Source organism: Salvelinus fontinalis, chromosome 18 (assembly GCF_029448725.1).
Source record: "Salvelinus fontinalis isolate EN_2023a chromosome 18, ASM2944872v1, whole genome shotgun sequence".
Lineage (NCBI taxonomy): Eukaryota > Metazoa > Chordata > Actinopteri > Salmoniformes > Salmonidae > Salvelinus > Salvelinus fontinalis.
This window is the reverse complement of record NC_074682.1, coordinates 39,517,835-39,542,449: the sequence shown is the minus strand read 5'-3', so window position 1 is coordinate 39,542,449 and position 24,615 is coordinate 39,517,835. Positions and strand designations below refer to the sequence as shown.

Below are 24,615 nucleotides of genomic sequence, written 5' to 3'. Positions count from 1 at the left end.
GGAGGAGGAGAGAAGCAAGGGATCAGTAATGGAGGGAGATACTGTGACTACAGTGAGTGACTAGTTATAGCCTATTACTGTGGCCATAACTTTTTCTTGGTCAGGTCACATGGTCAGGAAACTCCTGTCCCTAACTATAGTGAATGAAAGGAGAGGAGATGGTGTTGACAGAGAAGTGTACCTGTGGAGGCAGTGATAGAGACAGGTTGACTCTCTCTGTCCCTGAAGACGGCAGCTAGCCTGACAGTGTAGCTCACCCCAGTCCGCAGACCATCCAAGTCAAACGAGGTTGCATCTCTACCTATCAGACGGCTCGATTCAGCCTCACCTACGTGGAACCAATAGAGAATATAATGAAACAGTAAAACAATATTACATGCTACAACAAAAAATTCACAAAAATACATTTGGATGCGCATTTTATGTATGCATATATATCTGTGTGTGTTTATGTACATATCTGTGTATTTATCTGTGTGTACCTGTATATGTTTCTTTGTGTGCATCTGTGTATGTGTATCTGTGTATGTTTCTTTGTGTGTATCTGTGTTTATCTGTGTGTTATCTGTGTGTGTATCTGTGTGTTTATCTGTGTGTTTACCCAGGGCTGATCTCCAGTAGATGCGGTACCCTGTAACCCCGGCCATCCCTCTCCAGACCAGACGCAGCACCCCTGGGGTAGCCTCCAGCACCCTGACCCCTTCCACCCGGTCTACAGCAGCAGGTTCCCCTGCTACACACACACACACAATGAGACTACTGGAAGAGGATATAGAGTACAAAGCAGTACCCATCAAAACACCACATACAGTATAATACTACAGGAAAGTTACAGTACTATGGGACATAATGCTAGATAGCAGGGTTGGGTTCAAATCCATTTAAAGTACACTGAAATTCAAATTCGACAAATTGACATAGTACTACAGGAAAGTTACACCTTCCAATGTTTTTATATCCATTCTAATCAAACAGAGGAACATGTTACCGCACAGTCTCTATTCTTTAAGGCTGTGATGTAGTGGTGACTCACGTGTTGTGACTCTGACAGAGACCGGGGTTCCCTGTCTGTTCTGGACCAGGGCCATGACCTGCACCCTGGGTCCAGCTGCTCCAGATCCACCGCTGTCAGGTCACCACCCACCAGCTGGCTCCTCTCCTCCCCACCTACACCAAGACAGAAGGGGCAGTGGTGAGTGGTCTGGCACAACATGGCTGCCATGTTTCATTAATATTATGTTAAAGCCCTTGGGGGTTTGTGGTATATTGCGAATATACCACGGCTAAGGGCTGTATCCAGGAACTCCGCTTTGCATCGTGCATAAGAACAGCCCTTAGCCGTGGTATATTGGCCATACCACACCCTCTCGTGCCTTATTGCTTAAATAGACCAGAGATGGGCAACTGGAGGGCCGCAGGCGGGCCCCCTTTTGTAGGCCCGTGGACCAATTTCGTAGGCCTATGGCCCCCATCCCGATCAAAGTTGCCCATCCCTATAATTGACCAATAAGAAAGAGAGTTCCAAACCTCTCTGCCAATAACAGCAAATTTTCAGTTTTCCCCTCCCCACAGGACTGCCTGGGGAGACTTCCCCTCCCCCACAGACTTCCCCTCCCCTGGCAGTCCTATCAAAATTCTTGCTTGAGAATTTGGCCATTGCTAAGAAGCTATTTTTGTTAATTTTTTAACAATTTTAATTGAAAACAATTACAATAGGGTACTTAATTGTTAGCCAGAAATGATTTGATATTGAGATAAAAACATCTGCATTGGACCTTTCAGTGTGAAAGGTGTAAATAGAGGTTCATATGTTAAAAATAAGCTATGGACACTATGCTACTGAATCATGAACTATCAGGGAATATAATTCAGATTTCAAAACTTTTCAAAGCAGAAAAACTGCTCAAATCACTCACCATCAATTCGCTTCCAAGACACACGATAGGCTGTTGCTCCCTGCACGCCCACCCATGTTACCCTGACGACCTCACCGCGGGACTCCTGGACTTGGAGTGAGGTCACTGTTCCCACAACACCCTGGTCTGATGCTGAGGACAGAGAGGTGGAAGAGTTCAGTCACCAATTTACAAGCACTGTTTATATGATAGTGAGGCACTCATTTAATTCAATCAATCCTTAAATGAACTAAATGAGGGCAAGGTAAACCTGTTACCATATTGTTGACAGCTAACCAAGTCATTCAAATGTTTTAGGGGCTATCAAGATGAGAATGGATAGAGGTTAGTGGTCAATTTTGAAATTGAGCGATTGAGTACCTGTTCTGGTGTTCAGGGAGGCGGGGCGTCCTTCTCGAGAGCCAATCAGTGAGGAGACTGACACCCGGTAGGAGGAATCTTCCTGAAGGCTGTCAATGGTGAAGGAAGTGACATCAGCGGCCACTGTGCGGGTGGACTCCACTCCTGTAGAGAGATAGGGTCAGGCAGAGAGGAGAATACTACTGGGGATTGCTACTACAGAAACCACAAGACAATCCCTATAAAATGTATTATTTGAGCCTTAATGTGCTTTGAGACCTAAGGTAAGGATCCATAAGATTGTAATTTATACATCAAATGACATCCATATAATTTATTGTAACCATGCCTACCATCTCCACTGCGCCAGGTAATCTTGTAGCCAGTTGCCCTGGAGAAAGGTGACCATGTGATGCGTATCCTCTGAGAGGTGACATCAACGATTCGCAGGCCGCTAACCGTGCTTGAGCTTGAGCCGGTGTTCCCATTGGTCCTGGCCGAGAGGGTGACCTCTTCCCCGATGCGTTGACCAATCACAGCCGCCACACCCAGGACCACAGCCTCGTCTGGCTGCAACCCCTCCAACGTGTAGGTTGATGCCTCTGGTCCCAGATCACGGGACTGCTCAGCATCTAGGAGTGAAACACACTGTTATAGACACAAACACTGGGACTGCTCAGCATCTAAAGAGAGGGTGAGAAAGACAGTAACACATACATCCATAAATAGGGACTGCTGCTTTAATTATGTTTATCATAACATGTAAAATAATTGTATTTCGGAGGAATAGTTTAGCACAAAATCATTCCAATTAGAATTATCTGACACTTACTGTTTCCTTGTCTCCAAGTGACCCTGTACCCTGTCGCCCCCAAAACACCTGCCCAGGCGATTCGGAGTCGCCGACCATTGATGTTTGTCACACGTAGGTTGGTCACTTTCTCCAATGCTTGTTCTGCAATCATACATCAATAAGAACACTGTAGTTCAGTGGACAACCAAACATTTCCAATGTTCAATATCAAACTTTTATTTCCCGTTTTAAAACATTTTGCCGTTTCATGCCAACTAAACACAGCCCAGGTACCCTGTCCTGTACCTCCACACTAGCCCACAGGCCCCCTTCTGTCATCTCTGCCTGGGCTTGCTTCAGCTCACCTCTCCTCAGTATCTCTATTCACCACCCATTGACATGGATATTCAGCTGGCTGCCATTCATCACACAGCAGACCATTGTTTACCAAACTGGCAAACACACTGCAGCCCTGAGCCAAGATCTGCACCCATTCAATCTGTTCACATCCTCTCTCAAGACAAGCTGGAGCAAGCAGTAGCATACAATGTGTGTGTCACCTGCTTTGATGTAAACAGTAACCGGGTCCCCCTCGTTGTCTCCCACCACAGCTGTCACGCTGACCCCATAAGACACGCCCTCCGTCAGATCCCTAAGGTCAAGGGTCGTCTGGCTTCCAGGGACACTGCGTGTTTCCTCTGTTTGCGCTATAAATACACAGTGTTAACACCTATGTGGCCTCTGATCTAAAATAGTAAACAATATAAGGAGGGAATAGGGTGTCATTTGAGACATGCCCTTACCTTCAGTATTGACCATGAGGATACGGTACTGTGTCGCCCCGGCAACCCCTGTCCATCCCAGTCGCACAGTGCTGCCCAGGGACTCTACCACTCGCAGGTTGGACACCTTCCCCACCTGCTGTTCCACTATACAGGGACGAGGGACAAGGGTGGGGGTGGGAGGGGGGGGGGGGTCAGTAATATAGTAGTGAAACTGGTAAAATATACAAATCATTTATTGGGAAGGAGGGGTGCGCCTGCCACTATCCCTGACCTGTTGGAGAGGTGGAGACGGGGGTGGCCTCCTCTCGTCCATCATACAGGGTGAACAGGGTGATGACATACTCAGTGCTGGGCTGCAGCCCTGTCAGATCAAAACTAGTGGTGCTCCTGGATAACGACTGACTTTGCACTCTGCCACCTGAGGAGTACAGTAAGTCAGTTAGCTGTTGACAGTCAGTCAGTGAGGGTACATCAATGTTTGTGAGTGGATCAGTGTACTGTAGGTAATTCATGCTGAGGGGTTTGAAAGTACATTCATATTTTGTATGTGTGTGTGTGTGCACACACTTGTGTGGCGCACAAGTGTGTGTGTGCATACGCATGTACAGTACCAGTCAAAAGTTTGGACACCAACTCATTCAAGGGTTTTTCTATTTTTTTTACTATTTCATTGTAGAATAATAGTGAAGACATCAAAACTATTAAATAATACATAGGGAATCATGTAGTAACCAAAAAAGTGGTAAACAAATCAAAATATATTTTATATTTGAGATTCTTCAAAGTAGCCACCCTTTGCCTTGATGACAGCTTTGCACACTCTTGGCATTCTCTCAACCAGCTTCACCTGGAATGCTTTTCCAACAGTCTTGAGGGAGTTCCTACATATGCTGAACACTTGTTGGCTGCTTTTCCTTCACTCTGCGGTCCAACTCATCCCAAACCATCTCAATTGGGTTGAGGTCGGTTGACTGTGGAGGCCAGGTCATCTGATGCAGAACCCCATCACTCTCCTTCTTGGTCAAATAGCCCTCACACAGCCTGGAGGTGTGTTGGGTCATTGTCCTGTTGAAAAACAAATGATAGTCCCACTAAATGCAAACCAGATGGGATGGCGTTTCACTGCGGAATGCTGTGGTAGCCATGGTGGTTAAGTGTGCCTTGAATTCTAAATAAATCATTGACAGTGTCACCAGCAAAGCCCCCCCACACCATCACACCTCCTCCTCCATGATTCACGGTGGAAACTACACATGCGGAGATCATCCTTTCACCTACTCTGCGTCTCACAAAGACACAGTGTAACGATTTGTGCTCTCCTCATCCTCGGAAGAGGTGAGGAGAGAAGGATCCTCAGACCAAAACGCAGCTTCAGGGAAATAAGCCATCTTTTATTTAACAACGATGATGGCAACACGAAAACAAATACACTTACGAAATAACAAAACAAGAAAACGACGTCGAACGAAACCTGAACATAAACTTACATAACTAAACATAAACTCACGTACAGGAAACAGACGACATCGAAACGAAACGAAACAAACAAACGCTACAGTCCAGTGTGGTACGAACAAACATACTGACACGGAAGACAATCACCCACAAACAAACAGTGAGAATGCCCTACCTAAATATGACTCTTAATTAGAGGCAAACGCAAACCACCTGCCTCTAATCAAGAGCCATACCAGGCAAACCAAAACCAACATAGAAACAGATAACATAGAATGCCCACCCAACCTCACGTCCTGACCAACTAACACACAAAAACTAACATAAATAGGTCAGGAACGTGACAGTACCCCCCCCACAAGGTGCGAACTCCGGACGCACCAGCACAAAGTCTAGGGGAGGGTCTGGGTGGGCATCTAACCACGGTGGTGGCTCAGGCTCCGGGCGCGGTTCCCACCCCACCATAATCCATCCTAGCCTCCTCCCTCCAAGAATGTCCACCCTCTTTCTTCCCCCACAAAATCCTCTTAATAACATATCTAATAATGACAACACCGGGACAGAGAGATAAACCAAGACAGAGGGATAGATAAGAATATAGAGGTAGATAAAGATAGAGAGGGAGATCAGGATAGAGGGGCAACTCCGGACTGAAAGGCAGCTCCGGACAGAGAGACAGCTCTGGACTGATGGGCAGTTCTGGGTATCTAGCCTTTTCAGGCTGAAGGGCAGCTCATGGCTGACTGACGACTCTCGACGCTCATGGCAGGCTGACGGCTCTCGACGCTCATGGCAGGCTGACGGCTCTCGACGCTCATGGCAGGCTGACGGCTCTCGACGCTCATGGCAGGCTGACGGCTCTCGACGCTCATGGCAGGCTGACGGCTCTCGACGCTCATGGCGCTCTGACGGCTCTGGCTGCTCATGGCGCTCTGACGGCTCTGGCTGCTCATGGCGCTCTGACGGCTCTGGCTGCTCATGGCGCTCTGACGGCTCTGGCTGCTCATGGCGCTCTGACGGCTCTAGCTGCTCATGGCGCTCTGACGGCTCTGGCTGCTCCTGGCTCGCTGGCGGCTCTGGCAGATCCTGTCTGGTTGGCGGCTCTGGCAGATCCTGTCTGGTTGGCGGCTCTGGCAGATCCTGTCTGGTTGGCGGCTCTGGCAGATCCTGTCTGGTTGGCGGCTCTGGCGGATCCTGTCTGGCTGACGGCTCTAGCGGCTCCTGTCTGGCTGACGGCTCTAGCGGCTCCTGTCTGGCTGACGGCTCTGTAGGCTCATGGCAGACGGGCGGCTTTGCAGGCTCATGGCAGACGGGCGGCTTTGCAGGCTCCTGGCAGACGGATGGCTCAGATGGCGCTGGGGAGACGGATGGCTCAGATGGCGCTGGGGAGACGGATGGCTCAGATGGCGCTGGGGAGACGGATGGCTCAGATGGCGCTGGGGAGACGGATGGCTCAGATGGCGCTGGGGAGACGGATGGCTCTGGCCGGATACGGTACACTGTAGACCTGGTGCGTGGTGCCGGAACTGGAGGCACCGTGCTAATGACAAGCACCTTCCTACTAGTGCGGGGAGCAGGGACAGGGCACACTGTATTCTCAAAGCCTACTCTATCCCTGATGCGTGGTACCGGAACTGGTGACGCCGGGCTGAGGACAAGCACATCAGGATTAGTAGGGGGAGAAGACACAGTGTGTTCAAGGCTCTGGAGACGCACTGGTAGCTTAGTGCGTGGGGCCGGAACTGGAGGCACCGGGCTAGATACACGCACTACAGGGAGAGTGCGTGGAGGAGGAACAGGGCTCAGGATACGCACTGGTAGCCTAGTGCATAGTGTAGACACTGTAGGTACTAGGCTGGGGCGGGGAGGTGGTGCCGGAAATACCGGACCGTGGAGGCGTACTGGCACTCTTGAGCATTGAGCTTGCCCAACCTTACCTGGTTGAATACTCCCGGTTGCCCGACCAGTGCAGGGAGGTGGAATAACCCGCACCGGGCTATGTAGGCGAACCGGGGAAACCATGCGTAAGGCAGGTGCCATGTATGCCGGCCCGAGGAGACGCACTGGAGACCAGACGCGTTGAGCCGGCCTCATGACACCTGGCTCAATACCCAATCTAGCCCTACCAGTGCGGGGAGGTGGAATAACCCGCACTGGGCTATGCACTCGTACAGGAGACACCGTGCGCTCTACTGCGTAACACGGCGCCTGCCCGTACTCCCGCTCTCCACGGTAAGCCTGGGAAGTGGGCGCAGGTCTCCTACCTGCCCTTGGCCCACTACCTCCTAGCCCCCCCCCAAGAAATTTTGGGGAATTACTTACGGGCTTTTTTGGCTTCCGTGCCAGACGCGTTCCCTGATAGCTCCGGTTCCTCTCTCCGGTAGCCTCCGCTCTCCTCAGTGCCTCCAGCTGTTCCCATGGGAGGCGATCTCTACCAGCTAGGATCTCCTCCCATGTGTAGACACCTTTTCCATCCAATAAATCCTCCCATGTCCATTGCTCCTTCTTCTGTCCCTTACTCCGTTTATTTTTCCCTGGCCGCTTGGTCTTAGCGTGGTGGGTGATTCTGTAACGATTTGTGCTCTCCTCATCCTCGGAAGAGGTGAGGAGAGAAGGATCCTCAGACCAAAACGCAGCTTCAGGGAAATAAGCCATCTTTTATTTAACAACGATGATGGCAACACGAAAACAAATACACTTACGAAATAACAAAACAAGAAAACGACGTCGAACGAAACCTGAACATAAACTTACATAACTAAACATAAACTCACGTACAGGAAACAGACGACATCGAAACGAAACGAAACAAACAAACGCTACAGTCCAGTGTGGTACGAACAAACATACTGACACGGAAGACAATCACCCACAAACAAACAGTGAGAATGCCCTACCTAAATATGACTCTTAATTAGAGGCAAACGCAAACCACCTGCCTTTAATCAAGAGCCATACCAGGCAAACCAAAACCAACATAGAAACAGATAACATAGAATGCCCACCCAACCTCACGTCCTGACCAACTAACACACAAAAACTAACATAAATAGGTCAGGAACGTGACACACAGCGTTTGGAACCAAAAATGTCACATTTGGACTCATCAGACCAAAGGACAAATTTCCACCGGTAAAGCACACCAAAAAGAACAGACTTGCTTGGGTCGTGGTTTCTTTGCAGCAATTCGACCATGAAGGCCTGATTCACGTAGTCTCCTCTGAACAGTTGATGTTGAGATGTGTCTGTTACTTGAACTCTGAAGAATTTATTTGGGCTGCAATCTGAGGTGCAGTTCGCTCTAATGAACTTATCCTCTGCAGCAGAGGTAACTCTGGGTCTTCCTTTCCTGTGGCGGTCCTCATGAGAGCCAGTTTCATCATAGCGCTTGATGGTTTTTGCGACTGCACTTAAAGAAACTTTTATAGTTCACAACACAACTGATTGGCTCAAACTCATTAAGAAGGAAAGAAATTCTACAAATTAACTTTTAACAAGGCACAGCTGTTACTTGAAATGCATGCCAGATGACTACCTCATGAAGCTGGTTGAGAGAATGCCAAGAATGTGCAAAGCTGTCATCATGCAAAGGGTGGCTACCATAAGAATTTCAAATATATTTTGATTTGTTTAACACTTTTTTCCCCCCACATGATTCAATATGTGTTATTTCATAGTTTTGATGTCTTCACTATTATTCTACAATGTAGAAAAATAGTAAAAATAAAGAAAAACCCTGGAACGAGTAGGTGTGTCCAAACTTTTGACTGGTACTGTATGTGAGGATGAGTGTTTGTGTCCGACCTTCACCCTGCCTCCACTCCAGGCGGTATCCCCTGGCAGACTGGATTAGGTTCCAGGTGAGGCGGATGGAAGAGGGCCCGGTGGTGGCTGCCTTCAGCACCTGCTGCTCCAGACGCTCTGCATGGGGGGAACCCACAGACACAACACAACCACTGATACATCATACTATGTCAGAACCTCTTAAAAATCCTTCAGGTGATATTCAGCTATTTTAGGGGATTTCAATTCATGATGTATTTTCATTGGACTGCCAGTATAGTTGTTTTTATCAAATCTTACACTCTCAAAAAATGCTGGGTTAAAAACAACCCAATTTGGGTTCTTTGGTAACCCAGCGCTTGGTAAATATTGCACAGAAAACACGCTGGGTTATTTTGACCCAGTCAGTTGGGTTGCTTGAATACCCTAACAGGGTGGGTTGTTGGGATTACCCAAACATGGGTTAATTTAATCATCAGTTGGATATTTTTTACTTTCATGCTGGATTGACCCAACAGCTGGGTCTTTTTTAATATGACATTTAGTCTCACAGGTGGCTAAAAATACATTTCCTGCGTGTCACGTCACTACTAAAACTACGCTTCCAGTTTTCTGATCTGACCGCTGCGTCACATCTCAATAACCCAGCACCAATAATCCAGCATCAACAACCAAACATTGCTCTTTTTTAAGAAAACAACCCAACTAAGTGACCCAACGCATCCAACTCAGCACTTGGGTCAACCAAACAAGCTAGCTAGCTACACAAACAAAACCGAACGCAACGTTCTGCAGGGCTAGAAGCAACTATGCAAAAACAAGATCCCACAAACTAAGGTGGAAAACAGGCTGCCTAAGTATGATCCCCAATCAAAGACAACGATAGACTGCTGCCTCTGATTGGGAACCATACCAGGCCAACAAAGAAATAGAACACAGATTGCCCACCCAAATCACACCCCGACCTAACCAAAAAGAGAAATAAAAAGGCTCTCTAATGTCAGGGCATGACAGTACACCCCCCCCAAAGGTGCGGACTCCGGCCGCAAAACCTGACTCCATGGGGGAGGGTCCGGGTGGGCATCTAGCCTCGGTGGCGGCTCCGGTTCGGGACGTAGACCCCGCTCCGCTCGCTGATCCCTCCGCTTCCGTGGAACCGGACCGTGGATCGCTGCCGGAGGCTCCATACCGCGGACCGTCGCCGCTGGAAGCTCCGGTCCGCGTGACGCTGGAAGCTCCGGAACGTCGCCGCTGGAAGCTCCGGACCGTCTCAGGAGGTTCCGGACCTGGGAACAGTCGCCGGAAGCTCTGTACTGGGAACTGTCGCCGGAAGCTCTGGACTGGGAACTGTCGCCGGAAGCTCTGGACTGTGAAGGCGCACTGGAGGCCTGATGCGTGGGACCGGTACATGTGACACCGGGCTGATGAAACGCACTTCAGGGCGAGTGCAGGGAGGAGGCATAGGACGTACTGGACTGTGGAGGCGCACTGGAGGTCTGGAGCGTAGAGCTGGCACAACCCGTCCTGGCTGGATGCTCACTTCAGTCCGGCAAGTGCGGGGCGCTGGCACAGGACGCACTGGGCTGTGAAGGTGCACTGGAAACATGGTTTGCGTGAAACTGGTGCTTATGACACCGGACTGGTGTCACACTCCTCAGCACGCCCGCTCTGTAGCGCTCTCAACGCCAACACCTCTCTCCGGAATCTTTCGTCGAGTACCTCACTCGACTCCCTGACTGGTTCTGGTTCATCCCTCGGCTCCGCCGACCACTCCGTGTGCCCCCCCCAAAAAAAAATGTTGGGACTGCCTCTCGGGCCTCCGTCGTGGTTGCGAATCCTGGAGTCGTCGTTGATCCTCCTTCGCTGCCTCCGCTGCCTCCTGCTTCCATGCAGGGTCTTGTCCCCTGCCATAATCTCCTCCCATGTCCATGATGTCCTCCACTCCCTTTTCTCCCGGGCCCAGGATCCCTGCTCCTCCTGGCCACGCTGCTTGGTCCTTTAGTGGTGGGATCTTCTGTTACGTCCGTCTTTAGATGAATGAGACCAAAGCGCAGCGTGGAAAGTGTTCATGATTTTTAATACTGAACCCCGACAAAACAACAAAATACAAAACCGAACTTAACGTTCTGCAGGCCTAGACAGCAACTTTGCAAAAACAAGATCCCACAAACTAAGGTGGAAAACAGGCTGCCTAAGTATGATCCCCAATCAGAGACAACGATAGACAGCTGCCTCTGATTGGGAACCATACCCGGCCTAAAAGAAATTGAACACAGATTGCCCACCCAAATCACACCGACCTAACCAAAAAGAGAAATAAAAAGGCTCTAAGGTCAGGGCGTGACAGTCTTCTACTTTCGGTTTGCACTCCAGCTTCAAACAGCTGAAAATACAATATTTTTATTATGTAAGAATGTACAATGAGTGTCTACACTATACTTGCTTGTTTTGTCACATAAAATGAAGTTAGGCTAACTATTAGAATTTTAGCAACCAGGAAATGGCAGAGCAATTTCTGCATAGTGCACCTTTAAGTAAAGACATCCCTCTAAAACGAGTCATTCACAGGGGGTGATTATATTTGTGTGTGTGTGTGTGTGTGTGTGTGTGTGTGTGCGCACGTGCGTATTCTTCCATCCTCGAGGGGGACCTGAAATCCCCAAATGTCCCCACAAGGATAGTACAACAAGGAAAATTCCCCCTCGTGGGGACATTTCCCACGTCCCCATGAAGACAAAGGCTATTTTAAGTTTAGAGGTTTGGTTTGGGGTTAAGGTTAGGCGTTAAGGTTTAGGATTATGGTTAGGGGTGAAGGTTAGGGTTAAGGTTAGGGTAAGGATTAGGTTTAGTTTTAGAGTTAGGGAAAATAGGATTTTGAATGGATATACATTTTAGGTCCCCACGAAGATAGGAATCAAATCAAATCACATTTTATTTGTCACATGCTTCGTAAACAACAGGTGTAGACTAACAGTGAAATGGTTACTTAAGGGCCCTTCCCAACAATGCAGAGAGAAAAAATATAAATAATAGAAAAACCATAATACGAAGAATAAAGAAATTCATAAAACTAAACGGTTGTTGTTCTCTCCATAGACATACACCATATATACAGTGTTCTATATCTAAGGCTCTCTCTCTAAGGCTCTATTCTTCTATTTCTCCTTATTTTTCTGCCTCTCCACCCCCTATAGTCCTTTACACTAAGGTCTGTTGAATGCAGCAGAAAGTATTTTATAAAGGCATTCTTTCACTGGCTAAAATTAACCACAAGTAGAAGTTACTGGGACAGAGACAGAGGAAAATAGACAGAGGGACAGAAGGAGAGGGAAATGTATGTCTGCAGTGCATACATGCATTTGTGTGTAGCTCTGTACCTATCTTGAACCTGGCGGTAGCAGCAGGTCCCTCTGTGTTGGCTTCGTAGAGGGCGATGACAGTGACAATGTACTCGGTGTCTGGCTGCAGGTTCAACAGGGTGTGAGTCTCAGTGTCGCCAGCCACCTCGACAGACTTCACATCACGACCTGGGAGAGACACAGGTATAGGGGGCGAGGAGATAGGGGTGAGGGAGAGAAGAGAGGGGCAGGAAAGAGGAGAGCAGAGAGTAGACAGAGGAAAAATGGAAGGGTGAAATGGACAACAACAGTTGTTGTGTACACATTGTGTCACCGACTGCTCACTATATAAAGTATTAACAGCCTTGCTGATTCTCTCATGAATTCCATTCTGCAGAACAACCCTTTTGTGTAAATACATAAACCAATACTGATTGGTGCATCTCTCCGCTCCTTACCTGTGAATGGTCCCCAGACCAGTCTGTAGGCCCTGGCTCCACCCACTCCCCTCCACAGCACCCGGACGCTACGCTCTGACACGGTCTCTACTGACAGCTGCTGGGCCACCTCCAGACGCACTGCAACACACACACACACACACACACACACACACACACACACACACACACACACACACACACACACACACACACACACACACACACACACACACACACACACACACACACACACACACACACACACACACACACACCTTTATATAGTGAGCAGTCAGTAACACAATGTGTGCACAACAACTGTCCTTGTGTTGTGTGCTTAGTCCCCTCCTGTACTTCTTGTTCACCCATGACTAAGTGGCCACGCACGACTCCAACACCATCATCAAGTTTGCCGACAACACAACGGTGGTAGGCCTGATCACCGGCGACGATGAGACAGCCTACAGGGAGGAAGTCAGTGACCTGGCAATGTGTTGCCAGGACAACAACCTCTTCGTCAATGTCAGTAAGACCAAGGAGCTGATCGTGGACTACAGGAAATGAGGGGGCGAGGACGCCCCCCATCCACATCGTCAGGGCTACAGTGGGAGCGGATCGAGAGCTTCAAGTTCCTCGTTGTCCAAACCACTAAGGACTTAAAATGGTCCACACACGCAAACAGACGTGAAGAAGGCGCGACAGGGCTTCTTCCCCCTCAGGACTTTGAAAAGACTTGGTATGGGCCCTCAAATCCTCAAAAAGTTATACAGCAGTACAATTGTGAGCATTTTGACTGGCTGCATCCCTGCTTGGTATGGTTTATGCACCGCCCTCGGCCACATGGTGCTACAGAGGGTGGTGCGGACAGCCCAGTACATCACTGGGGTTGAGCTCCCTGCCATCCAGGACCTCTATATCAGGCGGTGTGAAAGGATGGCCCGTAAAATTGTTAAAGGCTCCAGCCATCGAAGCCATAAACTGTTCTCTGCTTCCGCATAACAAGCGGTACTGGAGTCTAACACCAACAGGCTCCTGAACAGCTTCTATCCCCAAGCCATAAGACATCTAAATAGCTAACAAAATGGCCGCAGGGACTATCTGCATATGCACTTTTTATTTGTACTTTTGCACTGACTCTACACACCCACATTCATACTGACTACACACTCACATACAATCATCATATATGGAGCTGCTACTTTGTTTATCAGATATCCTGATGCCTAGTCACCTTACCACTATACATACTGTATCTACCCCCACCACTCCAGTAGCCCTGCACATTGTAAATATGGCATTGGCACCGACTCTGGAACTGTATATACTAGCTTACTTACTTTCTCGTGTTCTTCTCATTTCTATTTCTCTCGTTTTTGTTCTACTTGACTCTATTATAATTGTTTAATTCTACTGATATTGATTATACTGCATTGTTGGGAAAGAGGAAGCAAGAAAGGCATTTCACTGTACTTGTGCACGTGACAATAAAAACTTGAAACATGGACACACACACACAGACACAGTATGCATCCTGAAATAGGGAAAATATGAACAACAGAGAAAAGCTTCATACTTTTAATGATTAATGCAGGCAACTGTCACCACCAGGCGGCAGTATGATCTTCTAACCATTTAAAAGTTGTCTGAGATAAACGTGCAAACCCACTGGGCACACACTTGTCGAATCAGCGTTGTTCCACGTCTGAAATGGTGTGGAACCAACGTGGAATAGATGTTTAATTGACATCTGTGCCCAGTGGGAAGCTCCCTATCTGGCGATGAAAACCTTTCTGATTACTGTTACCTTTCCACCTATCGTTCACATAAAGTCACAAATGCATGAGGCCAATCTGTATAGTTTAGGGTTGAATATTTTCAGTGAACTGACTTGCCTAATTAAATAAAAGTTCAATTGATCAATAACAAAAAAGAATCCTCAGCAATCTACACACAATACCCCATAAAGACAAAGCGAAAACAGATTTTTGAAATTGTAGCAGATTTATAAAATATTTAAAACAGAAATGCCTTATTTACATAATTATTCAGACCCTTTGCTATGAGACTCGAAATTGAGCTCAGGTGCATCCTGTTTCCATTGATCATCATTAAGATGTTTCTACAACTTGATTGGAGTCCACCTGTGCTAAATTCAATTGATTGGACATAATTTGAAAAGGCACAAACCTATCTATATAAGGTCCCACAGTTGACAGTGCATGTCAAAGCAAAAACTAAGCCATCGAAGGAATTGATGGAATTGTCTGTAGAGGTTCGAGACAGGATTGTGTCGAGGCACATATCTGGGGTACCAAAACATTTCTGCAGCATTGAAGGTCCCCAAGAACACAGTGGCCTCCATCATTTTTAAATGGAAGAAGTTTGGAACCTACAAGACTGGCCGCCCGACCAAACTGAGTAATCAGAGGAAAACGGCTTTGGTCAGGGGGGTGACCAAGAACCCGAAGGTCACTGACAGAGCTCTAAAGTTCTTCAGTGGAGATGGGAGAACCTTCCAGAAGGACAACCATCTCTGCAGCACTCCACCAATCAGGCCTTTATGGTAGAGTGGCCAGACGGAAGCCACTCCTCAGTAAAAGGCAGATAACAGCCCGCTTGGAGTTTGCAAAAAGGCACCTAATGACTCTCAGACAATGAGAAACAAGATTCTCTGGTCTGATGAAGCCAAGATTGAACTCTTCGGCCAAAATGCCAAGCATCACGTCTGAAGGAAATCTGGCACCATACCTACGATGAAGCATGGTGGTGGCAGCATCATGCTGTGGGGGGATGTTTTTCAGCGGCAGGGACTGGGAGACTAGTCAGGATCGAGGGAAAGATGAATGGAGCAAAGTACAGAAAGATCCTAGATGAAAACCTGCTCCAGAGCGCTCAGGTCATCAGACTGGTGCGAAGGTTCACCTTCTAACAGGACAACAAACCTAAGCACACAGCATGAAATCTCCCTCATCTGTACAAAAACAGTTCCACATGATTTCCTCTTAAAGTTTTGAGTCATTTCTGAATTATTTAATGTAACATACCTTCTCAAGTTCTCTCATGTCACCCCCCCTTGTCCGCACACTCCACTGGTTTCCAGTTGAAACTCTACAAGACCATGGTGCTTACCTACGGAACAGCAAGAGAACTACCCCTCCCTACCTTCAGGCTATGCTCAAACCCTCCACCCCAACCCGAGCACTCCGTTCTGCCAACTCAGGTCTCTTGGCCCTCCCACCCCTACACGAGGGCAGCTTCCGCTCAGCCTAGTCAAGCTCTTCTCTGTCCTGGACCCCAATGGTTGATCCAGCTTCCCCTGAAGCTATCCTAAAAATGACCACCACTTGCACTTGACTCTGACTCTACTGATAGCTACGTTATTGAGGAAAAATGTACTTACTATGACTGTGATATATGGTTGTCCCACCTAGCTATCTTAAGATGAATGCACCAACTGTAAGGTGTTTTGGATAAGAGAATCTGCTAAATTACTAAAATGTAAATGTAAAAATGTTTAACATATCAAACATTAAACCTCGTAAACAATTAATGGTAATTCCTGGTAACCTCATTACCAATTAATTTAGACCCAGTGTTAATTTGAAATTTTATTTGCTGAAATGTGTGCAGTTGCGCGGCTATTCGAGACTGCGTTTTATTTAAGTTTTACGGTACTTAATCTACTTTTTTTGGAATGAAAACTCTCATCATTTTATTGTAATTAATTATAGCTCATATTTCATAGACATCTGGAAACACTAGATAGTTACTTTAATGTAGCTTTCACATTACTGTCACAAGGCACTGTGCTTGCTGTAAGGGCAGGCTCAGGAGTATGGAAAGTTCAAGCACAGGAGCTTTGCAGCACACATCTCTTTTGTTGTATGCCAACTGTAGAACCTCTGTGTTTCTTTTCCATTGAAAAGCAATGATTCACACCAATAATGTTATGCACTTAAAACTGAAGATGATATAATGATGCATCATACAGTACTGACTGAGGGTAATGGGAGAGAGTGGGTGAGGTGTACTTACATGTGCGTGAGGTGAGGGTGGCGGGGGAGACAGAGTTTCGGGGGAACAGGGGGTATAGGGTGAGGACGTACTCTGTGTCTGGCAGTAGCCTCTCCAGGGTGACAGAGGTGGAGTCTGCAGCCAGAGACTGCTCCAATAGCTGGGCTGCAGGCTGACCTGTCAATGAATCATAGCCAGCCAATCACACAAGGGTTAGAGGAGGCAACAGACAAGTAAATAGACAGCTCACTATTAACATCTTTAAATGCACTTGCTTATACTTGTAGTACATGTGTATGATATAAGAAAGAGCAAAAACAGTCTGTGTGTGAGTGTATGTGTGTGTCTGTCTGTCAGAACTAGGGCTGTGGCGGTCACAAAATTTAATCAGCTGGTGATTGTCAAGCAAATAACTGTTGGTCTCATGGTAATTGATAGTTAATTAACATAAACACATTTAGCATCTCCTGGCTTCCACACATAGCCTACAAGCCATTTTAAAAAGTCTAATAAATCCAATTTTAAAAAGTCTAATAAATCCATGTAATATAGCCTACACCTTCACAATAAATCCATTATTTATTTTAGACAGGTCTAAAGAAGCATGATATGAAGAAAATGTAGTCTATTTAAAAATAAAAAAAAGAATAGCATACTTTGAGTTGTCCTTATGTTAGGTCCTGATGTGGCTATGCCAAATGGCTGTGGGCTACACTAGTTCATTTAGCAGAGAAGATTTACTTATAATTCCGTGGCATTATTTTATATTATAGTATGAAGAATACAATTGAACAAAGCTGAATAAGATAGAAAGGATATTTTCTACAGACGATTTCAGGGAGTGCACGCACACATGCGGCTATTCTGTGTTGAGCGGTTAACTAAGAAATACGTACTCCTTTATGCTTAATTTATTAATTCAGTTATTAATGTAACTTTGGTTGTTCTACAAACGTTGGACTCTATGTTTAGATTTTTAATACATTGTAAGGCTGCATGATGAGACTAATGATGATTTGAAAAATGTCACTTGAAAAGGCATGAGCTCTGCTTAGTTTTTTACGCAGGCTGTACTCCAAAAGTCTCTCATTCACAATTTGGCAGGCACTTGATAATGCCTAGAATTTCACTGCGGTATCCCGTTTGTGGCCATTATGCACCCTAACAAAATCCATGTCTTTTGCAGCCCGGAGTGCTGCGCAATCTTAAACGTTTCTCACTCACTCGGCTCTCCATCTGATCGGGTCTTTCTCACAGGCTATATACAAGTGAAGACAGACAAAGGCTATGGTTCAAACTCATAAAAGACAGACCCTCGTCCACTTACCCTCGCCTTATGCCCTTGGGGGAATCCCAAGTAAAAACGAATGTGAATAAGTTAGAAATTGTGCTACTAATGCACGTGACGGAACAAACACGTCTCGTAAAAGTAATTATGTTTTTGTTTGGTTAGCTTTTGGAAATTGTAGAAATAAAACATTTTCCTTCTTCAGAAGTTCCAGCTAGGCAGGCTAACGTTATTTAGCTGATTAATTTGCTAGCTATCATACAGCAGGGATATATTAATAATGATATATTTCATGTTAGTACACATGCAATCATAATTGACTGTAGTGCATATAAAGCACCCTCCAGTGGCTGAACACCAGCTACCAGTGGCTGACAACACAATTATCGCGGGATGAACGAGTGATGAATTTCCTGCAAGTGTATACTCGTCAGACGTCATGAAACGTCATCAGAAGTGTCCACTTAATTTGAGGGCTGAGGGATAGGGTTTGTCTTTTGCATATTGAAGATATTGGAAGTACTTTCCACATTTACTTTTCGTCAGCCAACAAGATGAGTAGGCCTAACGAACAGCAAAAGCACTTATTTAATTTAATTGTATTTATGTCAATCTATTATCCCCCATAGTACAAAAGTCAACCTATTCTAGTCTGTACGAGAAATAAATATTCCAAACATAGTCTGGGACAGTTGTGGGATACAATAGACCCCAAATTAATACAACCACTAGCATCAAAAAAAACTGTTTTATGTAATGTGGCTGACACAACAGATCAGAACGTTTAGCTTAAAATGTTGATAAACTACTAGGCTATTTCATCACATTATAAGTGCAGCAATGCGCACATGGCAGTAGGCTATAAGCACGTATGTTTCATTAGCAGAAAGCACCACTATCAAAAGTGACCGCAAATGTGATTATGCATGTAATGCTTTTATTGTAAAGGTGCATTTTTATGGTGAAAATTATCTTCTCCAAACTTGAAACTCACATGCTGCAGATATATGCCAGTTAGGCTCTACACCCCTTGTAAAGCAGATTAATGTGCTTAATTTTAAGAAGTTATTTGGCCACTTTGGTTGTGATACAAACCTTATCAAAATATATAGGCCTATGGGCTAGGCTACATGAGGTGTGCAACTATGATTCTAAAAAGTAAAAAATAAAAAGGCTTTGTTTCTTATGCTGGGCATCATTCACAATATATGATAATATAAGTGATAGGCTAATATTGTCACCCATCAGACTATTCTATGCACTTAAATAGCAAATGGAGGGCGCTTTTCACCATGATTTATTTTCATGCCAGCCAGGTAGGCTATACTCCTGTTGTAAAGAGAAGCAATGTGCTTAATATTAGGAAAGTTGAGAAATAAATATAGCAGGCCTAGCCTACAGAAAGCTGATGGGAACCTCTTATTTTTATTAGTGGCCATCACTCTGTTTTCTCCCGCAATGGCATAGCCTATAGAAATGTTGTGCAACATGAGCTCATGGGCTCTCATTGAGTGTTTGATTAGATTTTCGAAAACATTTGCATTGATGTCAAAGTGATTAGAGGGACAATACAGTTCTGAGTACCAGGCAGTTAGAAAGTGTGGTAGGCTATCAATAAGAAGCAGCATCATAGCTTGGATAAGATAATTACTGTTACTAAATGGTCATGTGGAATTTGACTGCCTTCATGACTTGTCACCGCTGGTGTGGTGGTAATACGGTCACCGCAACAGCCCTAGTCAGTACCATGACCTGCAGACTGAAGCAACACTTGCCCCACCCAGCCTGTCAGGCTGTCACCAAGACAACGGGCCAGCCTTAGAGGAATGTGTTGCCTGGAGCCATAGGCACAGATCTTCATCCTACCACAGACAAGGTAAACAGAGGGTGTGTGGGTGTGGGTGTACTGGTTGCATGAATTAGGGCTTGCAGTTGCTTGCAGTTGGATACAGAGACAGGTAGAAACATCCCACATCTCCTTACAGAATACACACTGACCTAATTTAAAACTAACACACACAAGCGTGCCAGTCTCTCCTCCTATACTTTAGGTTCTCCATGTGAGACTGGTACTCCTGCCATGCCCTTACTCAGGGATGGAGCTGTCACGCTTAGTTATGGTGTCTGTGTGTGTGTGTGTGTGTGTTTGGGGGTAGGGGGCTTTTTTTCACATGTCATGCCACGCACCTCACACTATTTAACATAACACATCCTTTCCTTTCTTAACGTATCTCAAATTGCAGCCACATTATCTCCTCTTCAGATTCAACCTCTACATTCAATCATTAATTCACACACCTGAAGTCTCCCTTAGTCTCTACTGCACAGTTTTTAAAGTCTGTAAAGCTTTCTGTAAAAGTGTATGTGGTATTTATTTGTGGTAATGATTGGGTAATAAAACTATTCTGATAGACAGGGAGAGCCGGGGGGGGGCGGTATAATGTGAGACAACATCTCATCTCTACCATAGTACTGCATACTAACCTGATGTCCATAAATCTTCACACAGATTTACTTGTCTCAATTTGCCACCTGCAGGTTCTCTATTATCCTTATCCCTCCTCTCCCTATCGCTCTCTATTACACTCTCATCAGCCAAAAAGAGATGTGTGAGGAGTTAAGTATTTTATAATGACAGTTAACAAGATGGCTTGGCATGGTCCACAGAATGTTGTGGTATTTGTCCTTCATGCATAAAGAATTTGAGTATGATCAGAGTAAGCAGTAGTTATATTGTGGATGTTCATGAGTTTGTGTGTGTGTGTGTGTGTGTGTGTGTGTGTGTGTGTGTGTGTGTGCATGTGTTTGTGTACGTGCGTGTGTCTGACCTCGGGGTCCGTAGGTGAGTCTATAGCCCTGGATCTGTGATGTGGGGGCATCCCAGCCCAGAGAGAGGGAGAAGAAACCAGCCTGGACTAGACGAAGACCAGACACCCCTGGTAGAGACCCTGAGAAACAAGGGATGGAGAACGTATCCTATGAGGATGATGGTATAGCTTCACATGGGAGAATCACACATTGGGAAGAAACGGGGAGTATTTGAAGTGAGTGACTTAGGAAAGACATGTGGAGAGAGAGGATGATATGGCAAAGAAAGACTGTGTTGATATGGTTCTTCACTTCATTAGATTCATCCGCTAGATGTAGTTTACCATAGCGCACCTCGTTTTATTACAGGCGAAAGGTTCAGTAAACATTACTGTATTCTTTACCAGAAAGTATGCTGGCCCTCTGAAGTCTTGTTGGTCGATTCATTGCTCTCTTTTATCTATAAAGCTATCTTACAAAAACTCCCACCATACCTAACATAATTAACAACCTTCTGATGTATGACTAACAATACCCGGCCTCAGGATTGGCTAACTCTGGAAATCTCTTTGGTCTCCTCAGAGTTAGGTAAATCTGCTTCTAGTTTCTTTGCACCCCATGTATGGAACAATCTACAGAGTTCCATACAACTGGATGTACTGGTGCCTCTCAGGCAGTTCAACATGCTGATTGGCAGATGATTGAGGACCTCTTTGCTGAGAAATGTGATTGTTTTTCTTGAGTTTGTTTGTAATTTTGCATATTTGTATTATATTGTATTTTGTAAATTGTGTATATTAAAATCAAATACAACAGGTGTAGACCTTACCGTAAAATGCTTACTTACAAGCCCTTAACCAACAAAGCTGAATTTAAAAAATATATATAATATTTAAAAAAAATGTTTTAAATAAACTAAAGCAAGAAAATAAGTTACAATAAAATAACGAGGCTATATACAGGGGTTACCAGTACCAAGTCAATGTGCAGGGGTACAATGTTGTGAATGTTGAGGGTGATCACACCGTCGTCTGGAACAGTTGGTGCTCTCATGCATGGTTCAGTGTTGCTTGCCTCGAAGCGAGCATAGAAGGCATTTAGCTCGTCTGGTAGGCTCGCGTCACTAGGGAGCTCGTGGCTGGGTTTCCATTTTTAATCCGTAATAGTTTGGAAGCCTTGCCCCATCCGACGAGTGTCAGAACCGGTATAGTAGGATTTTATCTTAGTCCTGTATTGACTCTTTGCCTGTTTGATCGTTCGTCGGAGGGCATATCAACAGCTCTAGTCACTGGTACTTCCTGCTTGAGTTTTTGCTTGTAAGCAGGAATCAGGAGGATAGCATTACGGTCCGATTTGCCAAATGTAGGGTGAGGGAGGGCTTTGTACTGTTGGATTCTGGGTTAAACTTGGAACATTGCGATCTTAGAGACTGGTTTTTACATCAGAGGTTAATGGTTATCTGTAGGAGCCAGCTTTGGAATGTGCTGGGTGGACGGGAGGAAGTCACAGAATTGCTATAGGGGATACGGATGGACATCTGTGGATTAGGCAAATGAGGGGTTGAGGTCAGGTCAGATCCCCTTATGGGAGAAATTATGGTTTATTACCCTATTACTTCGTCTTCCTGTCGAACCATAATAGATGTAAGGATTGGAGAGAAGGAGTGCCTAAATTGGAGTATATATACTTTTGGTGGTGGAAACATGTTTTGTCTCATGCAGTTGTATTGATCATCTGGGGAGAATTAAACTTGGTTAAGCTTTCATAGTGTCCGTTGAGTTATTTACTCTGAGAATTAGAACCTAACAGTACGTGTCTATGTGTGGAGTAAAGGTGGTCTATAGTTTTTTTCCCCTCTGGTTGCACATGTGACATGCTGGTAGAAATTAGGTAAAACGGACCATCGTATTCATGCATAAAAAAAACGAATAATGAAAGAAAAGCAGTGCAAGTTTGAATTTTGTAAGACATTGGGAGATGTGGAAAAATTATTGTTATCGATCAATTATGACAAACCTCCTGGCATTGACACCTTAGATGAAAAGCTACTGAAGATGGTAGCTGACTCTATAGCCACTCCTTTCTGTCATATCTTTAATCTGAGCAGAGAGGAAAGTCTTTGTCCTCCGGCCTGGAGGGAGGCCAAATAATTCCACTACCCAAGAGTGGTAAAGCGGCCTATACTGGTTCTAACAGCAGACCTATAAACTTGCTGCCAGCTCTTAGCAGACTGTTGGAAAAAATGGTGTTTGACCAAATACAATGCTATTTCTCTGTAAACAAATGCACAACAAACTTTCAGCATGCTTATTGAGAAGGGCACTCAACATGTACTGCACTGACACAAATGACTGATGATTGTTTGAAAGAAATTGATAATAAGAAGATTGTGTGAGCTGTACTGTTAGATTTCAGTGCAGCCTTTGATATTATTGACCTTAACCTGTTGTTGAAAAAACATATGTTTTATGGCTTTTCAACCTCTGCCATATCGTAGATTAAGAGCTATCTATCTAATAGAACTCAAAGGGTTTTCTTTAATGGAAGCTTCTCTAATGTCAAACATGTAAAGTGTGTTGTACCACAGGGCAGCTCTCTAGGCTCTATACTCTTTTTTATTTTTACCAATGACCTGCCACTAAAATTAAACAAAGCATGTGTGTCCATGTATGCTGATGATTTAACCATATAGGCATCAGCAACCACAGCTAATGAAGTCACTGAAACCCTTAAAAGAGTTGCAGTCTGTTTTGGAATAGGTGGCCAGTAATAAACTGGTCCTGATTATCTCTAAAACTAAGAGCATTGTAGTTGGTTCAAATCATTCCCTAAATTCTAGACCTCAGAAAAATCTGGTAATAAATTGTGTGGCTGTTGAACAAGTCGAGGAGGCTAAATTACTTGGCGTTACCTTAGATTGTAAACAGTCATGGTCAAAACATATAGATTCAATGGTTAAACAGATGGGGAGAGGTCTGTTCATAATAGATGTTCTGCTTTTTTGACACCACACTCCAAAAAGCAAGTTCTGCAGGCTCTAGTTTTTGTAATCAGAGGGCTGATATAAATACTATGCATGCCAGTCTCTCTTGGCTAACAGCTGAGGAGAGACTGACTGCATCACTTCTTATTTTTATAAGAAACATTAATGGGTTGGGTTCGAAAATCCCAAATTGTTTGCATAGTCAACTTACATAAAGCTTACACACAGCATAGTCGACACACACACACACATACCCCACCAGACATGCCATCAGGGGTCTTTTCACAGTCCTCAAATCCAGAATAAAGTCAAGAAAGCGTACAGTATTATATAGAGCCGTTATTGCATGGAACTACGTTCCATCTCATATTGCTCAAATAAACAGCAAACCCGGTTTCAAAAAACAGATAAAGCAACACCTCACAGCACAATGCCTCTCCCCTACTTGACCTACAGTTGAAGTCGGAAGTTTACATACACCTTGGCCAAATACATTTAAGCTCAGTTTTTCACAATTCCTGACATTTAATGCTAGTAAAAATTCCATGTCTTAGTTCAGTTAGGATCACCACTTTAAGAATGTGAAATGTCAGAATAATAGTAGAGAGAATGTTTTACTTAAGCTTTTATTTCTTTCATCACATTCCCAGTGGGTCAGAAGTGTACACACACT

General features: G+C 45.2%; 1 protein-coding gene across 1 annotated transcript in view; it reads right to left on the bottom strand.

Annotated features, from left to right (window-relative positions):
- Positions 1-24,615, bottom strand: part of LOC129815482 (collagen alpha-1(VII) chain-like) — a 130,137-nt gene that overhangs the window by 65,230 nt on the left and 40,292 nt on the right. The window contains 16 exon segments of the mRNA XM_055869355.1: positions 182-328; positions 602-733; positions 1,034-1,096; positions 1,099-1,167; positions 1,917-2,048; positions 2,277-2,420; positions 2,609-2,887; positions 3,088-3,210; positions 3,609-3,755; positions 3,852-3,977; positions 4,105-4,251; positions 9,093-9,209; positions 12,449-12,598; positions 12,868-12,987; positions 16,885-17,040; positions 20,980-21,099. Of these exon segments, the coding sequence (XP_055725330.1) occupies positions 182-328; positions 602-733; positions 1,034-1,096; positions 1,099-1,167; positions 1,917-2,048; positions 2,277-2,420; positions 2,609-2,887; positions 3,088-3,210; positions 3,609-3,755; positions 3,852-3,977; positions 4,105-4,251; positions 9,093-9,209; positions 12,449-12,598; positions 12,868-12,987; positions 16,885-17,040; positions 20,980-21,099 (2,172 nt within the window).